Raw genomic sequence first — 20,786 nt, 5'->3', positions numbered from 1 at the left:
GCCCATCACTGTTTTTACTTTCTCCATCTTTGTCCCAATCTGCATCTCTCTCTGTATTACTCAGTCCTCCTTTGTCCCAGTGTCTGGCTCCCTGACCCTCTTTCCCTTTGTTGCTCTGTCCTACCTGTTTTTCTCTCTGCCCCCCTAGTTTCTCTTATGCTCCCTTTTCCTTTTTTATTCTGTTGCTCTATGCTGCTCCCTGTCCCATTGTTTCTCACTGTATCCCTCTGCCCTGCTCCCTGCCCCTATAATTTTTTAATCGTTCTCTGTCATGCTGCCCTTCCCAGTTTTTTATCTCCATGCTGCTCCCTATCCTTATTTTCCTGTCTTGCTCCCACTCCCTCCTCCATCCTCTGTCCCTGCTGCTGGTTTTTCCTTTCCCCTCCCACCTTGCTGTGCCTCTGTCCTTTTCGTTGTCCCTGTCTTTATTGTCTTTTGCTTGCTGTCTGTTCCTGCCTGATGTTTTCTCACTACCCCCCCACCGCTGGCCATCCGGCTGCCCCTTTTCTCCTGACTTCTAGTGTCCTGCACCCTGCTCCTCATTTTTGGCAGTCTCCAGCTCTGCCCAGCAGCCCGTTGCTCCAGGAGCCAACTGACTGACTGAGTGTTCCCGGCCGGCCTGAGGAGCGTGGCTCTGGGAACAAGCGCCCGGGTGTGCCAGGTGCAGGGGGAGCATTAGGGGCCCCGAGCCCCGGAGCAGACTCGCTTTTGGGACTTGTTATGTGTGTGACTGAATAAACACTTGCTGTCTGCTGGCTGCCTTTTGTGCTTCCTTTGCCCCGGGCGAGGGGCTGTGAGGGAGCCCAGGGGAGGGGTGATGATTCACTGTGGGGGTGGGGGGATGGCCCACTGTTCCTGCTGGGCTCCACCCGCGGGCCGGGGCTGGAGGAGCCCCCGGGGCGGGCAGTGAGGCTGCGGACAGCGCTCCCTCCCTGTCCGGGGCAGTGCTGGAGGAGGAGCCGGTGCGAGCTGAGGGAGCAGGAGAGAGAAGGGGAGCTGGGCCGCGCGGTCGGTCGCATGGCAGCTGCCGGGGAAAGCCGCGGCGGGGGGGCCCACGCGGTGCGGCGGGACCGGCGGCAGAAGCCGCTCCGGGTCGGGGCCGGGCGGAGACGACGGCGCTTCCCGGGGCCGCGCTCGGCCGGGCTTCCGCGTGCGTGGGCGACGGGCGGGTGCTGTAGTCACGTGATCGGAGTTTCCGGTCGGCCATGTTGGCTCCCCGGGGCACGCCGGGAGCTGTAGTTTGTCGGCACTCGGCTGCCCGGCAGCTGCGTCGCTCCCGCGCGCGCGCGGCACGGCACAGTCCTCGCTACCGGCGCGGCCCCACGGCGCAGCGCGAGGCGCGGTTTTGTGGCGGGTTCGTGCGGTTTCCCGCGGGCTGCCCGCGGCTCCCCCAGGACCGGTGTGCCCGTGCCCCGGCAGTGCGCATGCGCGGTGGCGTCTCCCGGAAGTGCTGCAATCCCCAAGCGCTTCCCAAAGCTGCCCGTGGGTCTCTGGGAGTGCAGGGCTGTGGGGTGGCTGCATTCCCCCCCCCCCCAACCCCTCGGCATCGCCCGTGGGGACTGCGGAGGGGGTCAGAGAGCAGACGGGGTGAGCTGTGCCGTGGGCCTGAAATGGAGGCAACGTTTTGCCTTCCTGGGGCTTGAGAACAGACGCGTGTGGCTGATTGAGGGGCTCAGAAACAGACGGAGTTGTGTGGCTTTGGGCTCAGAAACAAAGGTCAAGTCGTGCATTTTTTGGACTTGAGAAGAGGCTCAGCAGGCTGGTTTTTGGGCTCATAAAGAGGCACTAAGGCAGCTGGTTTGGGGGCCAAAAGCAGAATGCAGTTTGGCTGGTTTTGCAGGCAGGTGAGAGGCGGAGGGTTGTGGGAAGGCCCTGGGGGCTGCGGGGGAAAGGAGGGGGTGGGTGTCGGGGTGGCATGGGACCCCGAAGCTTGGGAGGCCGGCGTGCACCAGGCCAAACTCCACGTCTGAGGTGGTCTCGGGGGGGAAACACGCTTTTCAGACCCTACGTGCCTTCTTCGAGTTCAGCAATTATTTGTACGCTGCTTAGAATAATTATGACCTAATTAATAATACAAAGTAATGAATGCTTAGAGAACGTACAAGGTGGATGTTTACTCCTAATACTCAAGCTCTGACAGTGATTGTTTTACAGCCTTGTCAAAGCCCAGGCTGTTGCCGGTAGCTGGAGCCTGTGAGGAGAAAGAGCTGAAATGAAGCGGAGTTTCAGTGCAGAGCTGAAGCGTCACTGAGCCAGACCTGTAGCCAGCAGGAGCTGGAACGAGACAGGGTGTCCGCTGTCTGGAGCCGGCATTAGCCAGAACTGCGGCTGTGAGGAGCAGGAGCTGCGCTCAGTCGGGCTGTCGACTGGCTGCAGCACCCCTTGGCTCGACGGCGGAGGCTCCTCAAAGAGCGCAGGATTTGAGGCGAGTTGGTGAGAGAGAGAGGAGCAGCCGGGCAGGAGCCACAGAGCGAGTGATTGCTTCTGAGTACAACGGATGCTTTATCTCTGTGGTTTCCTGGCTTCCACGGGAGATGCTGGCTGCAACACCTGCTTTTTGGGGGCAACACGGCACTTCCCGGGAGGGTGCTGTTGCGGTAGAGGTCAGTGCTGGCTGGCGTGTCGGTGACTGGCGGCGCTCTGTCTTGCGGGTGATGGAGAGGAACCTGGTGAATGCGGGAGCATCCCAGTGAGATGACGTGCTCCTGATGAGGATGGATTCTGGAGCGTGCTCTCTGAAAGGTAAGTCAAGGGGCAAAAGCCGTGGGTAGGGTGGGGCCAGCAGAGGCTCTACCATCAGGGCTGTGGAGAGGGCTATTTAGGCTTCCTTAAGTCTGTGGGAAGAGAGCAGGGTCTGTCCCACAGGACGTGCATGTTCTGGCCTGTGTCTGTGTCCTCGTGTCATTTGTGGTGTCTGTGTTCTGTCTTGTGTGCGGTGCCTTCCCCACGTCTCTGTGGTGCCCCGTGGGCTCTCTGCACGGTGCATGCACCTTGGTAGGTGTCCATGGGATCTGTGATGCCTTGCTGCGCGGTGGGAGGTGGAAGGTGGGGCTCCGGCCACGTGCGATCTACAGCAATAATGGTCAGTGCTGTTTCTTTCCCTCTTCCAGAGGCCGTGCTGAGGCTGCGCTTGTCTGTTCCTGCCCTGGGGTGCCGTTGACTGCACCCGCCTCGGGCTTGTGTGGGGTGTCTCTGCCTGGCCTTGCGCTTCTCACGGCACGGGGACAAAAAGGGACAGGCGGAGCCCTTCCCGGCTGTGGACAGTGGACAGGAGCTGCCGCGGCTGAAGCTGGAGAGACCAGAGAAAGCGGAAGAAAGAGAAAATCAAGACCATCTGCGCAGCACCCACCTCCCAGTGCAGGAAGAGAGAGCCTGCCTCTCTGGGTGAGGAAGGAGCCCTCTTCACAGTCAGACCGCCAGCGTGCACCCAGGGTCTGCGTGCGTCACCCCAAGCGCGGTACGGCCGCGTAGTGCGCGAGCAAGCGAGGCTGCGTGTGTCGGAAGCCTGGTCTTGTAAGAGGTGAGAGACACTCGCGTATTCTTTTAGGGTGAGGACAGCCAGGCGACTGGAGTTTCAGAAGAAGAAGAGGGGCAGGAGGAAGGAAGGAGAAAGAAGCATCTGACCCGTCAAATTCTCCCAGCAGTGCCGAGAGCGAGAGCTGCGGTGAGTCCTGGGCCTTCAGGGCCCTGTCACACGTCTTGTGCGTCCCGGTCCTTTCCTGCCCGTCACCTGGACCTCTTTTTTCCATGCTGCTGTTATTTCTGCCGCCCCCACCCCTTTCCTAGACCTCTCCTCTTCTTTATTCTTCTGTCCTGCTCCCCCTTCCTTTCTCACTTTCTCTCTCTTGTCCTACTGCTCCCTTTTCTCATTTCTCTCTGTGCTTTTGTCCTGCCTCTCCCTCCTTTTTTTCATCTTCCATCTCTGCGCTTAGTGTCGTCGCTTTTTAAATTTTCATTCTACGTCTTTTAGTTTGCTGTCGCTATTTCGTGTTTCCTTAGTGCTGCCGCTTTTTAAATTTTCTTTTCTGTGCCTCTGTTCTAGTTCGGTATCCCTGTGTGATCATTTTTTCCTTTATTTCACCAACACCTGTTGCTTTTAAAATGTTCTTTTTCCCTTCAGTGTCTTTTTAGTGAGTTTTTCTCTTTCCTTAATGCCCTCTCTGTCTTTTTAAATCGTCCCCTCTTTTGTTCGCTGTGGCTACTTTTTAGTTCCAGGGCGTGGTTGGACCAGATGACCTGCAAGAGTTCCCTTCCCACCTCAAACCGTTCTGCAGTTCTGGAGTCACAGCTGTCACATCCAGGGCGGTGAGCTACCACAGGCGTGAGAAGGTTGCCCCAGGCTTCAAGGCCATCCCGAGCGCCTGCTGCTTTAGTCCGGCTGCAGCGCTCCTGAAGAAGAGGAGAAGGTAATTTTGCAGTGGTCAGGGCTTTTAGGGCTCAGTGGTCGTGCTCAGTGGGTTGCGTGGTTGGGTGGTTTGAAGGGACAGTCCGAGAGGGCATCTGAAATGCCCTTGCAGGGTGGAGGGAGGCAGGAAACCGGGGGGTTAGAGCTGGCGAGAGACTGCCCCAGGCTGGGGGGCGGTGTGCCCGTGGGTGCCAGTACCTCAGCTGCTGTGTCGGCATTGTGGGAGCCGTGGGGGTCGTGGACTTTACTCTGCCTCCCCCCAGAAAGCTCTGGCTGACGAAGTTATGCCACAACAGAGACTGCAGCCGTCAGCACCACGGGATGCTGATAATGACCAGCACAGGCCTCGCTGTACTGTCGTTTTCGCTGCTGCTTGCAGTGGATCTGCAGTGGTCTTTGATTCGCGGAAAAAGACTCTACAACTCGAAATGGAGTTATAAAGCAGGTATGTTTTACTCCGGCCGGGGTGCAAGGGGATTTCTCCACAAACCTTGCACACCAACAGCACATTTTACCAAAACGTTACAGAGTGTGGATACACTTATTCACTGGATTACATAACACAAACATACATATGCATGAGTAAGGCTGGGTTAGTTCTAGAGGCTGGTGTCAGCAGTTTATGTTATCTTTGCACCTGTGCATTGCCTCCTGGGGGGCGTCTTCGGGGTCTTTGGGAGGAAGGCTCGTAGTCTTTCTCACCTTGTTTTTTTCCCCGGAGCATGCGCAGATTCTCTTAGCCAATTTCTTGAAAAACAAAAATGTTTTTCAGCTGGTTTACTCATGCTATCTTATTTAAGGGAAGCAGTGAAACTTCTACCATCCGTATATGTCTATCTTTACTCATTACCGAGGCCCAACTAGTTAGAGCACACCTGTTCCTCGAGGACAAAACCATGATATTTTGCTGAACACTGCAGTTCTTGGTAGATTTTTACAGAAAACCGCTTTGTTTTGATGAACACATCAGTCCTTGGTAAAATTCCACAGAACAGTCTGGGCAAGCAGGATTCTTAGCAATATTAAAAAGTACTATAAGTAGTACTATAACTTGCTAGAAGTAAGTAAATAAGTTGCTAAGCAGCTTTCTATTGCAGATTTAGAAAAACGACAGATTACTTCCAGAACTCGCGCCCCCCCCCCCCCCCCCCCCCCCCCCCCTACAATTTTCCTGTTTGGCCAGTCAGTAAACCAGAGGGGGAGGTGGCGTTGAACAGGCCATTATGGGCATTTAAGTGCTTAAATAGAGCCCCATTGTCAGCGGCAGACCCCAACAATGCAGCCTTAACGACTAGGCTGCAAGTCCCTGCACGTCCTTGGCTGGCAGTGCTACATGTCAAAGACATGGTTTTTCCCTTAGGGGAAGAAGGCAAAACAAAAATTTGCATTTACATGGGAGGGTAGCCAGCATACCTTTACCAGACTCCCAGAGGGGGGTAGAAACAATCAGAAATGCCCCAATCTAGAAAAAAAATTACAACAGCTTTGTAATGGGTACTTTAGGATATTGGAGAAAACAGGTACCTGGATTCTCCATTGCCTGTCCACTGTATTCGCTTTTACAAAAAGGAAAACGGTGGAGTTGGCATTCAGAACATGAAGAAGCGATTAAAACTCTGATACTCGAATTAAAAACATATCTAAATTACAAATGCCTATTAATACTTGACCCACGAGCATTACAGCAGCCATTTAAACGTTCACCAATTTTAGATGCACCCCCCCTACCTCTAGCATGGGATGCTAGTGACAACAATGGAGTAAAAGAAACTCAGTACGAGATGGATTTATCCTGCATCCTAAGGGGTAACCTGTTCAGCCTTCCCCCCCCCCCCTGCCCCGAGACAGTTCTCTTTTCTTTCCTTGAAGAACATCGATGGTGGGAAAGCTTATCTGGGTGGTCACCACCACCAACAGGACTCGGTCTGATTTTCCTAATTCTAACTTTATTATGTTTACTACTTCTAATAGTATTGTATATTAAGGTTTGGAGGATGGTTAAACAGATCACTCAGTTACAAAAGTATACCTGTGTGTATGCTTCCCTAAAATAATTTTTTTTTAATAGCAGCTAATAAAACACAAAATTCGCTTCAGTTATAGTTGGATTATGGCATCCGCTGCTTATAGGCAGAGAGGCAAGACGCAACCACACTGCCACTCTCTGGACAAGATCAAGTACTGTAGCCCAGGTAATAGACTGTGAGGGCGGGAAAGTCCATGTGGGGGCGCAGCGGCCGCCTGAGGGGAAGGGGGCGGGACCCGCCTGTGGAAGGGGAAGGGCGGGAAAGTCGCGCGCTGCTGTGAGGGGCGGAGCGGCCGCCTGAGGGGAAGGGGGCGGGTCCAGCCCCGCCAGACGCGGGCAGGAGTCCGAGCAGAGGAGTGGCGGTCGCAGTCGTCTCTGCGGGAAGCACTGGAGCAGCAACTGGGTGAGTAAAGCCGATCTGTGAGTTTTTGGCGGGGCGGGGGGGGGGGGGGAGGCGCTGAGATTCGGGTGGTGCTGTGGCGAGCTCTGTCCGGGGGCCGGCGACCCTCTCAGACCCGACGGCGTCTTCTTGCCCTTGCAACAGCTGGTGGTGGAGCAGAAAGAAGAGACAGACATCGCGTGCAGAAGGACCCGCAAGACAAGAGAGAGCGGCAGGAGGAGCGGAGGAAGTCTGAGCAACAAGTGCAGGAAAGAGAAGGGCGCTCCGGGCAAAGCGCCGCTGTGAGGGGCGGAGCGGCCACCTGAGGGGAAGGGTAGTGGGACCTGTCTGGGGCGGGGGGGAGCGCCGTCGCCGTGGGGCGGGCGGGGGGTGGTGTGGAGCCGTCTGTGGGGGGGAGCACCGTCGCTGCCTGGGGTGGGAGAGCGCCGTCGCCGCCGGAGGGGGGAGGGGTGGGGGGAAAAGCGCCGTCGCCGTCCGACGCGGTGGGGTCGCAGTCTGGGGCGGGGGGGAGCGCCGTCGCCGTGGAGGGGGGGGAGAGCGTTGTCGCCGCGGGGCGGGCGGGGGTGGTGTGGAGCCGTCTGTGTGGGGGAGCACCGTCGCCGCCTGGGGTGGGGAGGGGTGGGGGGGGACGAGCGCCGTCGCCGTCCGACGCGGGGGGGTCGCAGTCTGGGACAGGGGAGCAGCGACATCGCCGTCTGAGGTAGGAGCGGGGGGAGCACCGTCGCCGCGGGGCGGGCGGGGGGTGGACTGGACCCGCTTGGGGGGACGAGCACCGTCGCTGCAGGGGCTGAGGAGGGTCCAAGGCCCCGCTGGATGCAGCCAGGAGCCCGGAGCAGATGAGTGGCCGTCGCAGTCGTCCCTGCAGGGAGCATTGAAGCACCAACTGGGTGAGACAAGCTGATCTGTGAGGTTTTCTCGGGGGGGGGGGGGGGGGGGGTGGTGTTGGGGTATGGGCGGGGGGGGCCGGCTTCCCTCTGTCCTCCCTGTGGGGAAGCTGGCATTTGACCGTACTCTCCTTCAAACCAGCAGCTCCTGAAGAAGAAAGAAGAGGCATTGTGAGGAGAGGCGGGCTGAAGAGGAGCGGGGCGAGAGAAGGGAGCTCTGGACAAAGGGGACCTCCCTGTTACCGGGGCTGCGGTCGCACGAGACCGTTACCGGCACTGCTGGTGTCCTGGCCGGCGCTGCGCTGGGTGACCTCCCTGTAAGCAGGGCTCGGGTCTCTGGTCTTTTGCCACCTTGCCCCACGGTTTGGCTGCCCGGAGAGAAGGGCGGCCCTGTCAGGAGAGTGAGCGGCGCTGTCTCCGCGCCGAGGGGGAAATGGGGCTCTCCGGACCCCCACGCCCGCCCTGTAAGCAGGGGAGGGCCGTGTCCCCGGCCCCGGCGGCTTTCTGGCTGCTGGCGGCCTGGCCAGCGTGACCCCCTGGGGTCGGGGCGTGTCACGGCATTTGTCCCTTGGCCACCCCGTGAAGCCCCGCGGCACGTTGAGTCCCTGCGGCCTGCGTGCGTCCTGGGGGGCAGGTCTGGGGCTCTGCTCTCCTGCTCGTGGGAAGGGATGGCTCCCCAGACACTGCCTGCACAGAGCTCTCTCTCTCTTCCGGGAAGTTTTGTTTGTCCCTGTCTGTGTGTGTGTGCCTGCCTGTGTCTGTGTGTGTGTCTGTGGGTGTGAGTGAGCAAGCGAATGAGCTTCTCGTTTAGGCCCCTGTGAAATCGCTGCAGTGTACTTAGCTTAAACTTCCCGGGAGGGAAAGATGGGCTCTGTGCAGCAACAGGGGGTCGGTCCCCTCTGAGCCCGCGAGCGGAGGGCGAGTCCCGGCTTGCCCCTCCTTGCCCCTCCTTTCGAAGGAGAGAGCGAAGCCGCGTGGCCGACGTGCGACCCGCCTGTGTTCAGGGCCTGGGTCTCTGCCTGGGTGGCCACCTGTCCTGGCTGACGACCTGCCAGCGTGCCCGCCCTGTAGTCGGGGCGAGTGCCACGAGCCGTGGAGCCCTCTGTCCCCAGGAGCCGCTTGGCCGCCCTGTAATCAGGGCTGGGCAGGCTGCCTGCGTTGGGCAGCCAGCAGAGGCTGCCCTGTAAGTCCGGGGCTGGCCAGTGACCTGCAGGCCCGGGCACTCTGCAGTGCCGGCAGCAGCTGGAGACCCCTGTAAGCAGGGGCGCAGCTTGTTTGGCTGCCACTTTGTGTGCCCAGCTCCCCTTTGTCCAGAGTTCCCGACTCCAAGCCCAGCTCCAGCGCCGGTCGGGACTGCATGCGTGGCAACCCCGGAGTGCCGATTGGGTGAGAAAAGCTGATCTGTGAGGGTTTTTTGGGGGGGGGGGAGGGAGGGGGGTGTTGGGGTATGGGTGGGCGGCCGGATTGCCTCTGTCCTCCGGGTGGGGGAGCTGGCACCTGACCGTACTCTCCTTCCAAGCAGCAGCTCCTGGGGAAGACAAGGCATCTTGAGGCGCGGCAGGCTGAAGAGAGGAGCGGGGCGAGAGAAGGGAGCTTTGCTGCCGCTTTGTGTGCCCAGCTCCCATTTGTCTAGAGTTCCCGACTCTGAGCCCAGCTCCAGCGCCGGCCGGTACTGCACACGTGGCAGCCCCGGAGCGCCGATTGAGTGAGAAAAGCTGATCAGTGAGTTTCTTTTCGGGGTGGGGGGGGGTGGGGGTGGGGGTGGGGGAAGCGCTCTGGGGACCTCCCTCCAGAGGCCGGCTTCCCTCTGTCCTCCGTGTGGGGGAGCTGGCGCCTGACTGAACTTTCCTTCCAAGCAGCACCTTGGAAGCTGCAGCGCCACGGGATGCTGATAATGACCAGCACAGGCCTCGCTGTACTGTCGTTTTCGCTGCTGCTTGCAGTGGATCTGCAGTGGTCTTTGATTCGCGGAAAAAGACTCTACAACTCGAAATGGAGTTATAAAGCAGGTATGTTTTACTCCGGCCGGGGTGCAAGGGGATTTCTCCACAAACCTTGCACACCAACAGCACATTTTACCAAAACGTTACAGAGTGTGGATACACTTATTCACTGGATTACATAACACAAACATACATATGCATGAGTAAGGCTGGGTTAGTTCTAGAGGCTGGTGTCAGCAGTTTATGTTATCTTTGCACCTGTGCATTGCCTCCTGGGGGGCGTCTTCGGGGTCTTTGGGAGGAAGGCTCGTAGTCTTTCTCACCTTGTTTTTTCCCCGGAGCATGCGCAGATTCTCTTAGCCAATTTCTTGAAAAACAAAAATGTTTTTCAGCTGGTTTACTCATGCTATCTTATTTAAGGGAAGCAGTGAAACTTCTACCATCCGTATATGTCTATCTTTACTCATTACCGAGGCCCAACTAGTTAGAGCACACCTGTTCCTCGAGGACAAAACCATGATATTTTGCTGAACACTGCAGTTCTTGGTAGATTTTTACAGAAAACCGCTTTGTTTTGATGAACACATCAGTCCTTGGTAAAATTCCACAGAACAGTCTGGGCAAGCAGGATTCTTAGCAATATTAAAAAGTACTATAAGTAGTACTATAACTTGCTAGAAGTAAGTAAATAAGTTGCTAAGCAGCTTTCTATTGCAGATTTAGAAAAACGACAGATTACTTCCAGAACTCGCGCCGCCCCCCCCCCCCCCCCTACAATTTTCCTGTTTGGCCAGTCAGTAAACCAGAGGGGGAGGTGGCGTTAAACAGGCCATTATGGGCATTTAAGTGCTTAAATAGAGCCCCATTGTCAGCGGCAGACCCCAACAATGCAGCCTTAACGACTAGGCTGCAAGTCCCTGCACGTCCTTGGCTGGCAGTGCTACATGTCAAAGACATGGTTTTTCCCTTAGGGGAAGAAGGCAAAACAAAAATTTGCATTTACATGGGAGGGTAGCCAGCATACCTTTACCAGACTCCCAGAGGGGGGTAGAAACAATCAGAAATGCCCCAATCTAGAAAAAAAATTACAACAGCTTTGTAATGGGTACTTTAGGATATTGGAGAAAACAGGTACCTGGATTCTCCATTGCCTGTCCACTGTATTCGCTTTTACAAAAAGGAAAACGGTGGAGTTGGCATTCAGAACATGAAGAAGCGATTAAAACTCTGATACTCGAATTAAAAACATATCTAAATTACAAATGCCTATTAATACTTGACCCACGAGCATTACAGCAGCCATTTAAACGTTCACCAATTTTCGATGCACCCCCCCTACCTCTAGCATGGGATGCTAGTGACAACAATGGAGTAAAAGAAACTCAGTACGAGATGGATTTATCCTGCATCCTAAGGGGTAACCTGTTCAGCCTTCCCCCCCCCCGCCCCGAGACAGTTCTCTTTTCTTTCCTTGAAGAACATCGATGGTGGGAAAGCTTATCTGGGTGGTCACCACCACCAACAGGACTCGGTCTGATTTTCCTAATTCTAACTTTATTATGTTTACTACTTCTAATAGTATTGTATATTAAGGTTTGGAGGATGGTTAAACAGATCACTCAGTTACAAAAGTATACCTGTGTGTATGCTTCCCTAAAATATTTTTTTTTTTAATAGCAGCTAATAAAACACAAAATTCGCTTCAGTTATAGTTGGATTATGGCATCCGCTGCTTATAGGCAGAGAGGCAAGAGGCAACCACACCGCCACTCTCTGGACAAGATCAAGTACTGTAGCCCAGGTAATAGACTGTGAGGGCGGGAAAGTCCATGTGGGGGCGCAGCGGCCGCCTGAGGGGAAGGGGGCGGGACCCGCCTGTGGGAAGGGGAAGGGCGGGAAAGTCGCGCGCTGCTGTGAGGGGCGGAGCGGCCGCCTGAGGGGAAGGGGGCGGGTCCAGCCCCGCCAGACGCGGGCAGGAGTCCGAGCAGAGGAGTGGCGGTCGCAGTCGTCTCTGCGGGAAGCACTGGAGCAGCAACTGGGTGAGTAAAGCCGATCTGTGAGTTTTTGGCGGGGCGGGGGGGGGGGGAGGCGCTGAGATTCGGGTGGTGCAGTGGCGAGCTCTGTCCGGGGGCCGGCGACCCTCTCAGACCCGACGGCGTCTTCTTGCCCTTGCAACAGCTGGTGGTGGAGCAGAAAGAAGAGACAGACATCGCGTGCAGAAGGACCCGCAAGACAAGAGAGAGCGGCAGGAGGAGCGGAGGAAGTCTGAGCAACAAGTGCAGGAAAGAGAAGGGCGCTCCGGGCAAAGCGCCGCTGTGAGGGGCGGAGCGGCCACCTGAGGGGAAGGGTAGTGGGACCTGTCTGGGGCGGGGGGGAGCGCCGTCGCCGTGGGGCGGGCGGGGGGGTGGTGTGGAGCCGTCTGTGGGGGGGAGCACCGTCGCCGCATGGGGTGGGGGGAAGCCGCCGCCCGGGGGGGGGAGCGCCGTCGCCGCTGGGGGGGGGAGGGGTGGGGGAGAAGAGCGCCGTCGCCGTCCGACGGGGGCGGGGTCGCAGTCTGGGGCGGGGGCGAGCGCTGTCGCCGTGGGGGGGGGGGAAGAGCGTCGTCGCCGCGGGGCGGGCGGGGGTGGTGTGGAGCCGTCTGTGGGGGGAGCACCGCCGCCCGGGGGGGGGGGGGAGCGCCGTCGCCGTCCGATGCGGGAGGGTCGCAGTCTGGGACAGGGGAGCAGCAACATCGCCGTCTGAGGCAGGAGCGGGAGGAGCACCGTCGCCGCAGGGGCTGAGGAGGGTCCAAGGCCCCGCTGGATGCAGCCAGGAGCCTGGAGCAGATGAGTGGCCGTCGCAGTCGTCCCTGCAGGGAGCATTGAAGCATCAACTGGGTGAGACAAGCTGATCTGTGAGGTTCTCTCGGGGGGGGGGGGGGGGGCGGAGGGGGGTGTTGGGGTATGGGCAGGGGGGGCTGGCTTCCCTCTGTCCTCCCTGTGGGGAAGCTGGCATCTGACCGTACTCTCCTTCCAAGCAGCAGCTCCTGAAGAACAAAGAGGCATTGTGAGGAGCGGCGGGCTGAAGAGAGGAGTGGGGCGAGAGAAGGAAGCTCTGGACAAAGGGGACCTCCCTGTTACCGGGGCTGCGGTCGCACGAGACCGTTGCCGGCACTTCTGGTGCCCTGGCCGGCGCTGCGCTGGGTGACCTCCCTGTAAGCAGGGCTCGGGTCTCTGGTCTTTTGCCACCTTGCCCCACGGTTTGGCTGCCCGGAGAGAAGGGCGGCCCTGTCAGGAGAGTGAGCGGCGCTGTCTCCGCGCCGAGGGGGAAATGGGGCTCTCCGGACCCCACGCCCGCCCTGTAAGCAGGGGAGGGCCGTTTCCCTGGCCCCGGCGGCTTTCTGGCTGCTGGCGGCCTGGCCAGCGTGACCCCCTGGAGTCGGGGCGTGTCACGGCATTTGTCCCTTGGCCACCCGTGAAGCCCCGTGGCACGTTGAGTCGCTGTGGCCTGCGTGCGTCCTGGGGGGCAGGTCTGGGGCTCTGCTCTCCTGCTCGTGGGAAGGGATGGCTCCCCAGACACTGGCTGCACAGAGCTCGCTCTCTCTTCCAGGAAGTTTTGTTTGTCCCTGTCTGTGTGTGTGTGCCTGCCTGTGTCTGTGTGTGTGTCTGTGGGTGTGAGTGAGCGAGCGAATGAGCTTCTCGTTTAGGCCTCTGTTGAAATCACTGCAGCGTACTTAGCTTAAACTTCCCGGGAGGGAAAGAAGGGCTCTGTGCAGCAACAGGGGGTCGGTCCCCTCTGAGCCCGCGAGCGGAGGGCGAGTCCCGGCTTGCCCCTCCTTGCCCCTCCTTTCGAAGGAGAGAGCGAAGCCCCGTGGCTGTAGCGCGGCCAGCGTGCGACCCGCCTGTGTTCAGGGCCCGGGTCTCTGCCTGGGTGGCCGCCTGTCCTGGCTGGCGACCTGCCAGCGTGCCCGCCCCGTACTCGGGGCGAGTGCCACGAGCCGTGGAGCCCTCTGTCCCCAGGAGCCGCTCGGCCGCCCTGTAATCAGGGCTGGGCGGGCTGCTGTGGGCAGCCAGCAGAGGCTGCCCTGTAAGTCCGGGGCTGGCCAGTGAGTGACCTGCAGGCCCGGGCACTCTGCAGTGCCGGCAGCGGCTCGAGCCCCCCGTAAGGAGGGGCGCAGCTTCCTTGGCCGCCGCTTTTGTGTGCCCAGCTCCCCTTTGTCCAGAGTTCCCAACTCCGAGCCCAGCTCCAGCGCCGGCCGGCACTGCACGCGTGGCAGCCCCGGAGCGTCGACTGGGTGAGAAAAGCCGATCTGTGAGGTTTTTTTTTTGGGGGGGGGGAGTGGTGGTGTTAGGTTGTACGGGGTTGCGGGTGGGAGGGCCTCTGGGATTCGGGTGGTGCTGTGGCGAGCTCTGTCCGGGGGCCGGTGTCCCTCTCAGACCCGACGGCGTCCTTCTGCCATTACAGGAGCTGGCGGAGAAGAAGGAAGAGCCAAACGTTGTGTGCGGAAAGACCTTCAAAGGCAAGAGAGAGCGGGGGGAGGAGCGGAGGAAGTCTGGGCAACAAGTGGAGGCAAAAGAAGGGCGCTCTGGGCAACAGGACCACCCTGTCACTGGGCTCTGGTCGCGCAAGGGTGTCACCAGGACCTTTGGTGCCCTGGCCGGCATTGTGCCCTGGCCGGCTTTGTGCCGGGTGATCTCCCTGTAAGCGGGGCTCGGGTCTTTGTTTTTTTTGCCGGCCTTTTGCCACGTTGCCCCATGGTTTCGGCTGCCCGGGCAGGTGGCAAGCGTCTGAGGGGGTTGAGCAGCACCGTCTCCGCAGCCGAGGCGGGAAGCGGGGCTCCTAAAGCCCACCGTGGTGGTGAGCTGCAGTCAGGACGGCCAGCCCGTAACTCGGGCGTAGATGGGAGCCTTGAAGTGCACGGGGCTCGTTGAGCGGGCCGAGCCAAGGGAGAATCCCCTGTAAGGAAGGCCGTGAGCATCCCCTGTGCCTAAGGGGAGGTGCTGGGAGGGACGAGGGACCCTCCCCTGTGAGCAGGCCGGTGTCCCTGGCCCCGGCCTTTCAGAGGCGTGGGGCTGAGACGTGCAGGGCTGGGCGTGCCCTGCCCTAGCCCTCTTTCTGTGTGCTGTCAGCCCCAGGAGCAGCTTGGGAGGAAGAGAGGCACGGGGGAAGGCAGGAGGCTGGGAGGCAACGGTGCCTGCGAGCCGGGCCCAGGTCCGGCCCGGGCAGGCCTGGCAGTGCTTTGAGCTGGGCCAGCGCCCTGGAAGCAGGGCTGGGGCCTCTGCTCCATCCTCCGGGTGGGGGAGCTGGCGCCTGACTGTGCCCCCCTTCCAAGCAGCAGCTCCTGGAGAAGAAAGGCGAGGCATCGTGAGGAGCGGCGGGCTGAAGAGAGGAGTGGGGCGAGAGAAGGAAGCTCTGGACAAAGGGGACCTCCCTGTTACCGGGGCTGCGGTCGCACGAGACCGTTGCCGGCACTTCTGGTGCCCTGGCCGGCGCTGCGCTGGGTGACCTCCCTGTAAGCAGGGCTCGGGTCTCTGGTCTTTTGCCACCTTGCCCCACGGTTTGGCTGCCCGGAGAGAAGGGCGGCCCTGTCAGGAGAGTGAGCGGCGCTGTCTCCGCGCCGAGGGGGAAATGGGGCTCTCCGGACCCCACGCCCGCCCTGTAAGCAGGGGAGGGCCGTTTCCCCGGCCCCGGCGGCTTTCTGGCTGCTGGCGGCCTGGCCAGCGTGACCCCCTGGAGTCGGGGCGTGTCACGGCGTTTGTCCCTTGGCCACCCGTGAAGCCCCGTGGCACGTTGAGTCGCTGTGGCCTGCGTGCGTCCTGGGGGGCAGGTCTGGGGCTCTGCTCTCCTGCTCGTGGGAAGGGATGGCTCCCCAGACACTGGCTGCACAGAGCTCGCTCTCTCTTCCAGGAAGTTTTGTTTGTCCCTGTCTGTGTGTGTGTGCCTGCCTGTGTCTGTGTGTGTGTCTGTGGGTGTGAGTGAGCGAGCGAATGAGCTTCTCGTTTAGGCCCCTGTTGAAATCACTGCAGCGTACTTAGCTTAAACTTCCCGGGAGGGAAAGAAGGGCTCTGTGCAGCAACAGGGGGTCGGTCCCCTCTGAGCCCGCGAGCGGAGGGCGAGTCCCGGCTTGCCCCTCCTTGCCCCTCCTTTCGAAGGAGAGAGCGAAGCCCCGTGGCTGTAGCGCGGCCAGCGTGCGACCCGCCTGTGTTCAGGGCCCGGGTCTCTGCCTGGGTGGCCGCCTGTCCTGGCTGGCGACCTGCCAGCGTGCCCGCCCCGTACTCGGGGCGAGTGCCACGAGCCGTGGAGCCCTCTGTCCCCAGGAGCCGCTCGGCCGCCCTGTAATCAGGGCTGGGCGGGCTGCTGTGGGCAGCCAGCAGAGGCTGCCCTGTAAGTCCGGGGCTGGCCAGTGAGTGACCTGCAGGCCCGGGCACTCTGCAGTGCCGGCAGCGGCTCGAGCCCCCCGTAAGGAGGGGCGCAGCTTCCTTGGCCGCCGCTTTTGTGTGCCCAGCTCCCCTTTGTCCAGAGTTCCCAACTCCGAGCCCAGCTCCAGCGCCGGCCGGCACTGCACGCGTGGCAGCCCCGGAGCGTCGACTGGGTGAGAAAAGCCGATCTGTGAGGTTTTTTTTTTGGGGGGGGGGGGGGGGGGGAGTGGTGGTGTTAGGTTATACGGGGTTGCGGGTGGGAGGGCCTCTGGGATTCGGGTGGTGCTGTGGCGAGCTCTGTCCGGGGGCCGGTGTCCCTCTCAGACCCGACGGCGTCCTTCTGCCATTACAGGAGCTGGCGGAGAAGAAGGAAGAGCCAAACGTTGTGTGCGGAAAGACCTTCAAAGGCAAGAGAGAGCGGGGGGAGGAGCGGAGGAAGTCTGGGCAACAAGTGGAGGCAAAAGAAGGGCGCTCTGGGCAACAGGACCACCCTGTCACTGGGCTCTGGTCGCGCAAGGGTGTCACCAGGACCTTTGGTGCCCTGGCCGGCATTGTGCCCTGGCCGGCTTTGTGCCGGGTGATCTCCCTGTAAGCGGGGCTCGGGTCTTTGTTTTTTTGCCGGCCTTTTGCCACGTTGCCCCATGGTTCGGCTGCCCGGGCAGGTGGCAAGCGTCTGAGGGGGTTGAGCAGCACCGTCTCCGCAGCCGAGGCGGGAAGCGGGGCTCCTAAAGCCCACCGTGGTGGTGAGCTGCAGTCAGGACGGCCAGCCCGTAACTCGGGCGTAGATGGGAGCCTTGAAGTGCACGGGGCTCGTTGAGCGGGCCGAGCCAAGGGAGAATCCCCTGTAAGGAAGGCCGTGAGCATCCCCTGTGCCTAAGGGGAGGTGCTGGGAGGGACGAGGGACCCTCCCCTGTGAGCAGGCCGGTGTCCCTGGCCCCGGCCTTTCAGAGGCGTGGGGCTGAGACGTGCAGGGCTGGGCGTGCCCTGCCCTAGCCCTCTTTCTGTGTGCTGTCAGCCCCAGGAGCAGCTTGGGAGGAAGAGAGGCACGGGGGAAGGCAGGAGGCTGGGAGGCAACGGTGCCTGCGAGCCGGGCCCAGGTCCGGCCCGGGCAGGCCTGGCAGTGCTTTGAGCTGGGCCAGCGCCCTGGAAGCAGGGCTGGGGCCTCTGCTCCATCCTCCGGGTGGGGGAGCTGGCGCCTGACTGTGCCCCCCTTCCAAGCAGCAGCTCCTGGAGAAGAAAGGCGAGGCATCGTGAGGAGCGGCGGGCTGAAGAGAGGAGTGGGGCGAGAGAAGGAAGCTCTGGACAAAGGGGACCTCCCTGTTACCGGGGCTGCGGTCGCACGAGACCGTTGCCGGCACTTCTGGTGCCCTGGCCGGCGCTGCGCTGGGTGACCTCCCTGTAAGCAGGGCTCGGGTCTCTGGTCTTTTGCCACCTTGCCCCACGGTTTGGCTGCCCGGAGAGAAGGGCGGCCCTGTCAGGAGAGTGAGCGGCGCTGTCTCCGCGCCGAGGGGGAAATGGGGCTCTCCGGACCCCACGCCCGCCCTGTAAGCAGGGGAGGGCCGTTTCCCCGGCCCCGGCGGCTTTCTGGCTGCTGGCGGCCTGGCCAGCGTGACCCCCTGGAGTCGGGGCGTGTCACGGCGTTTGTCCCTTGGCCACCCGTGAAGCCCCGTGGCACGTTGAGTCGCTGTGGCCTGCGTGCGTCCTGGGGGGCAGGTCTGGGGCTCTGCTCTCCTGCTCGTGGGAAGGGATGGCTCCCCAGACACTGGCTGCACAGAGCTCGCTCTCTCTTCCAGGAAGTTTTGTTTGTCCCTGTCTGTGTGTGTGTGCCTGCCTGTGTCTGTGTGTGTGTCTGTGGGTGTGAGTGAGCGAGCGAATGAGCTTCTCGTTTAGGCCCCTGTTGAAATCACTGCAGCGTACTTAGCTTAAACTTCCCGGGAGGGAAAGAAGGGCTCTGTGCAGCAACAGGGGGTCGGTCCCCTCTGAGCCCGCGAGCGGAGGGCGAGTCCCGGCTTGCCCCTCCTTGCCCCTCCTTTCGAAGGAGAGAGCGAAGCCCCGTGGCTGTAGCGCGGCCAGCGTGCGACCCGCCTGTGTTCAGGGCCCGGGTCTCTGCCTGGGTGGCCGCCTGTCCTGGCTGGCGACCTGCCAGCGTGCCCGCCCCGTACTCGGGGCGAGTGCCACGAGCCGTGGAGCCCTCTGTCCCCAGGAGCCGCTCGGCCGCCCTGTAATCAGGGCTGGGCGGGCTGCTGTGGGCAGCCAGCAGAGGCTGCCCTGTAAGTCCGGGGCTGGCCAGTGAGTGACCTGCAGGCCCGGGCACTCTGCAGTGCCGGCAGCGGCTCGAGCCCCCCGTAAGGAGGGGCGCAGCTTCCTTGGCCGCCGCTTTTGTGTGCCCAGCTCCCCTTTGTCCAGAGTTCCCAACTCCGAGCCCAGCTCCAGCGCCGGCCGGCACTGCACGCGTGGCAGCCCCGGAGCGTCGACTGGGTGAGAAAAGCCGATCTGTGAGGTTTTTTTTTTGGGGGGGGGGGGGGGGGGGAGTGGTGGTGTTAGGTTATACGGGGTTGCGGGTGGGAGGGCCTCTGGGATTCGGGTGGTGCTGTGGCGAGCTCTGTCCGGGGGCCGGTGTCCCTCTCAGACCCGACGGCGTCCTTCTGCCATTACAGGAGCTGGCGGAGAAGAAGGAAGAGCCAAACGTTGTGTGCGGAAAGACCTTCAAAGGCAAGAGAGAGCGGGGGGAGGAGCGGAGGAAGTCTGGGCAACAAGTGGAGGCAAAAGAAGGGCGCTCTGGGCAACAGGACCACCCTGTCACTGGGCTCTGGTCGCGCAAGGGTGTCACCAGGACCTTTGGTGCCCTGGCCGGCATTGTGCCCTGGCCGGCTTTGTGCCGGGTGATCTCCCTGTAAGCGGGGCTCGGGTCTTTGTTTTTTTGCCGGCCTTTTGCCACGTTGCCCCATGGTTCGGCTGCCCGGGCAGGTGGCAAGCGTCTGAGGGGGTTGAGCAGCACCGTCTCCGCAGCCGAGGCGGGAAGCGGGGCTCCTAAAGCCCACCGTGGTGGTGAGCTGCAGTCAGGACGGCCAGCCCGTAACTCGGGCGTAGATGGGAGCCTTGAAGTGCACGGGGCTCGTTGAGCGGGCCGAGCCAAGGGAGAATCCCCTGTAAGGAAGGCCGTGAGCATCCCCTGTGCTTAAGGGGAGGTGCTGGGAGGGACGAGGGACCCTCCCCTGTGAGCAGGCCGGTGTCCCTGGCCCCGGCCTTTCAGAGGCGTGGGGCTGAGACGTGCAGGGCTGGGCGTGCCCTGCCCTAGCCCTCTTTCTGTGTGCTGTCAGCCCCAGGAGCAGCTTGGGAGGAAGAGAGGCACGGGGGAAGGCAGGAGGCTGGGAGGCAACGGTGCCTGCGAGCCGGGCCCAGGTCCGGCCCGGGCAGGCCTGGCAGTGCTTTGAGCTGGGCCAGCGCCCTGGAAGCAGGGCTGGGGCCTCTGCTCCATCCTCCGGGTGGGGGAGCTGGCGCCTGACTGTGCCCCCCTTCCAAGCAGCAGCTCCTGGAGAAGAAAGGCGAGGCATCGTGAGGAGCGGCGGGCTGAAGAGAGGAGTGGGGCGAGAGAAGGAAGCTCTGGACAAAGGGGACCTCCCTGTTACCGGGGCTGCGGTCGCACGAGACCGTTGCCGGCACTTCTGGTGCCCTGGCCGGCGCTGCGCTGGGTGACCTCCCTGTAAGCAGGGCTCGGGTCTCTGGTCTTTTGCCACCTTGCCCCACGGTTTGGCTGCCCGGAGAGAAGGGCGGCCCTGTCAGGAGAGTGAGCGGCGCTGTCTCCGCGCCGAGGGGGAAATGGGGCTCTCCGGACCCCACGCCCGCCCTGTAAGCAGGGGAGGGCCGTTTCCCCGGCCCCGGCGGCTTTCTGGCTGCTGGCGGCCTGGCCAGCGTGACCCCCTGGAGTCGGGGCGTGTCACGGCGTTTGTCCCTTGGCCACCCGTGAAGCCCCGTGGCACGTTGAGTCGCTGTGGCCTGCGTGCGTCCTGGGGGGCAGGTCTGGGGCTCTGCTCTCCTGCTCGTGGGAAGGGATGGCTCCCCAGACACTGGCTGCACAGAGCTCGCTCTCTCTTCCAGGAAGTTTTGTTTGTCCCTGTCTGTGTGTGTGTGCCTGCCTGTGTCTGTGTGTGTGTCTGTGGGTGTGAGTGAGCGAGCGAATGAGCTTCTCGTTTAGGCCCCTGTTGAAATCACTGCAGCGTACTTAGCTTAAACTTCCCGGGAGGGAAAGAAGGGCTCTGTGCAGCAACAGGGGGTCGGTCCCCTCTGAGCCCGCGAGCGGAGGGCGAGTCTCGGCTTGCCCCTCCTTGCCCCTCCTTTCGAAGGAGAGAGCGAAGCCCCGTGGCTGTAGCGCGGCCAGCGTGCGACCCGCCTGTGTTCAGGGCCCGGGTCTCTGCCTGGGTGGCCGCCTGTCCTGGCTGGCGACCTGCCAGCGTGCCCGCCCCGTACTCGGGGCGAGTGCCACGAGCCGTGGAGCCCTCTGTCCCCAGGAGCCGCTCGGCCGCCCTGTAATCAGGGCTGGGCGGGCTGCTGTGGGCAGCCAGCAGAGGCTGCCCTGTAAGTCCGGGGCTGGCCAGTGAGTGACCTGCAGGCCCGGGCACTCTGCAGTGCCGGCAGCGGCTCGAGCCCCCCGTAAGGAGGGGCGCAGCTTCCTTGGCCGCCGCTTTTGTGTGCCCAGCTCCCCTTTGTCCAGAGTTCCCAACTCCGAGCCC

At 61.4% G+C, this 20,786-nt stretch overlaps 1 protein-coding gene across 5 annotated transcripts; it reads left to right on the top strand.

Moving 5' to 3' along the window:
• The first annotated feature begins 8,045 nt into the window (after positions 1 to 8,045).
• LOC141946257 (uncharacterized) lies at positions 8,046 to 12,034 on the top strand. 5 transcript variants are annotated; one of them, XM_074875720.1, is made up of 5 exons: positions 8,046 to 9,101; positions 9,238 to 9,437; positions 9,572 to 9,724; positions 11,365 to 11,697; positions 11,837 to 12,034. In XM_074875720.1, the coding sequence occupies exons 3-5, from the start codon at positions 9,601 to 9,603 to the stop codon at positions 11,995 to 11,997; spliced, it is 618 nt and encodes a 205-aa protein (XP_074731821.1). In that variant the 5' UTR covers positions 8,046 to 9,101; positions 9,238 to 9,437; positions 9,572 to 9,600; the 3' UTR covers positions 11,998 to 12,034. The 5 variants fall into 5 exon arrangements, with proteins under 5 accessions (XP_074731821.1, XP_074731820.1, XP_074731822.1 ...); XM_074875719.1 differs by having other exon boundaries at positions 8,051 to 9,101; positions 9,575 to 9,724; XM_074875721.1 differs by having other exon boundaries at positions 8,052 to 9,101; positions 9,575 to 9,724; positions 11,398 to 11,697.
• Positions 12,035 to 20,786: the final 8,752 nt, after the last annotated feature.

This window comes from Strix uralensis, chromosome 8 (genome assembly GCF_047716275.1).
Source record: "Strix uralensis isolate ZFMK-TIS-50842 chromosome 8, bStrUra1, whole genome shotgun sequence".
In the NCBI taxonomy this organism is placed as follows: Eukaryota; Metazoa; Chordata; class Aves; order Strigiformes; family Strigidae; genus Strix; species Strix uralensis.
This window is presented reverse-complemented; position numbering and strand designations above follow the sequence as displayed.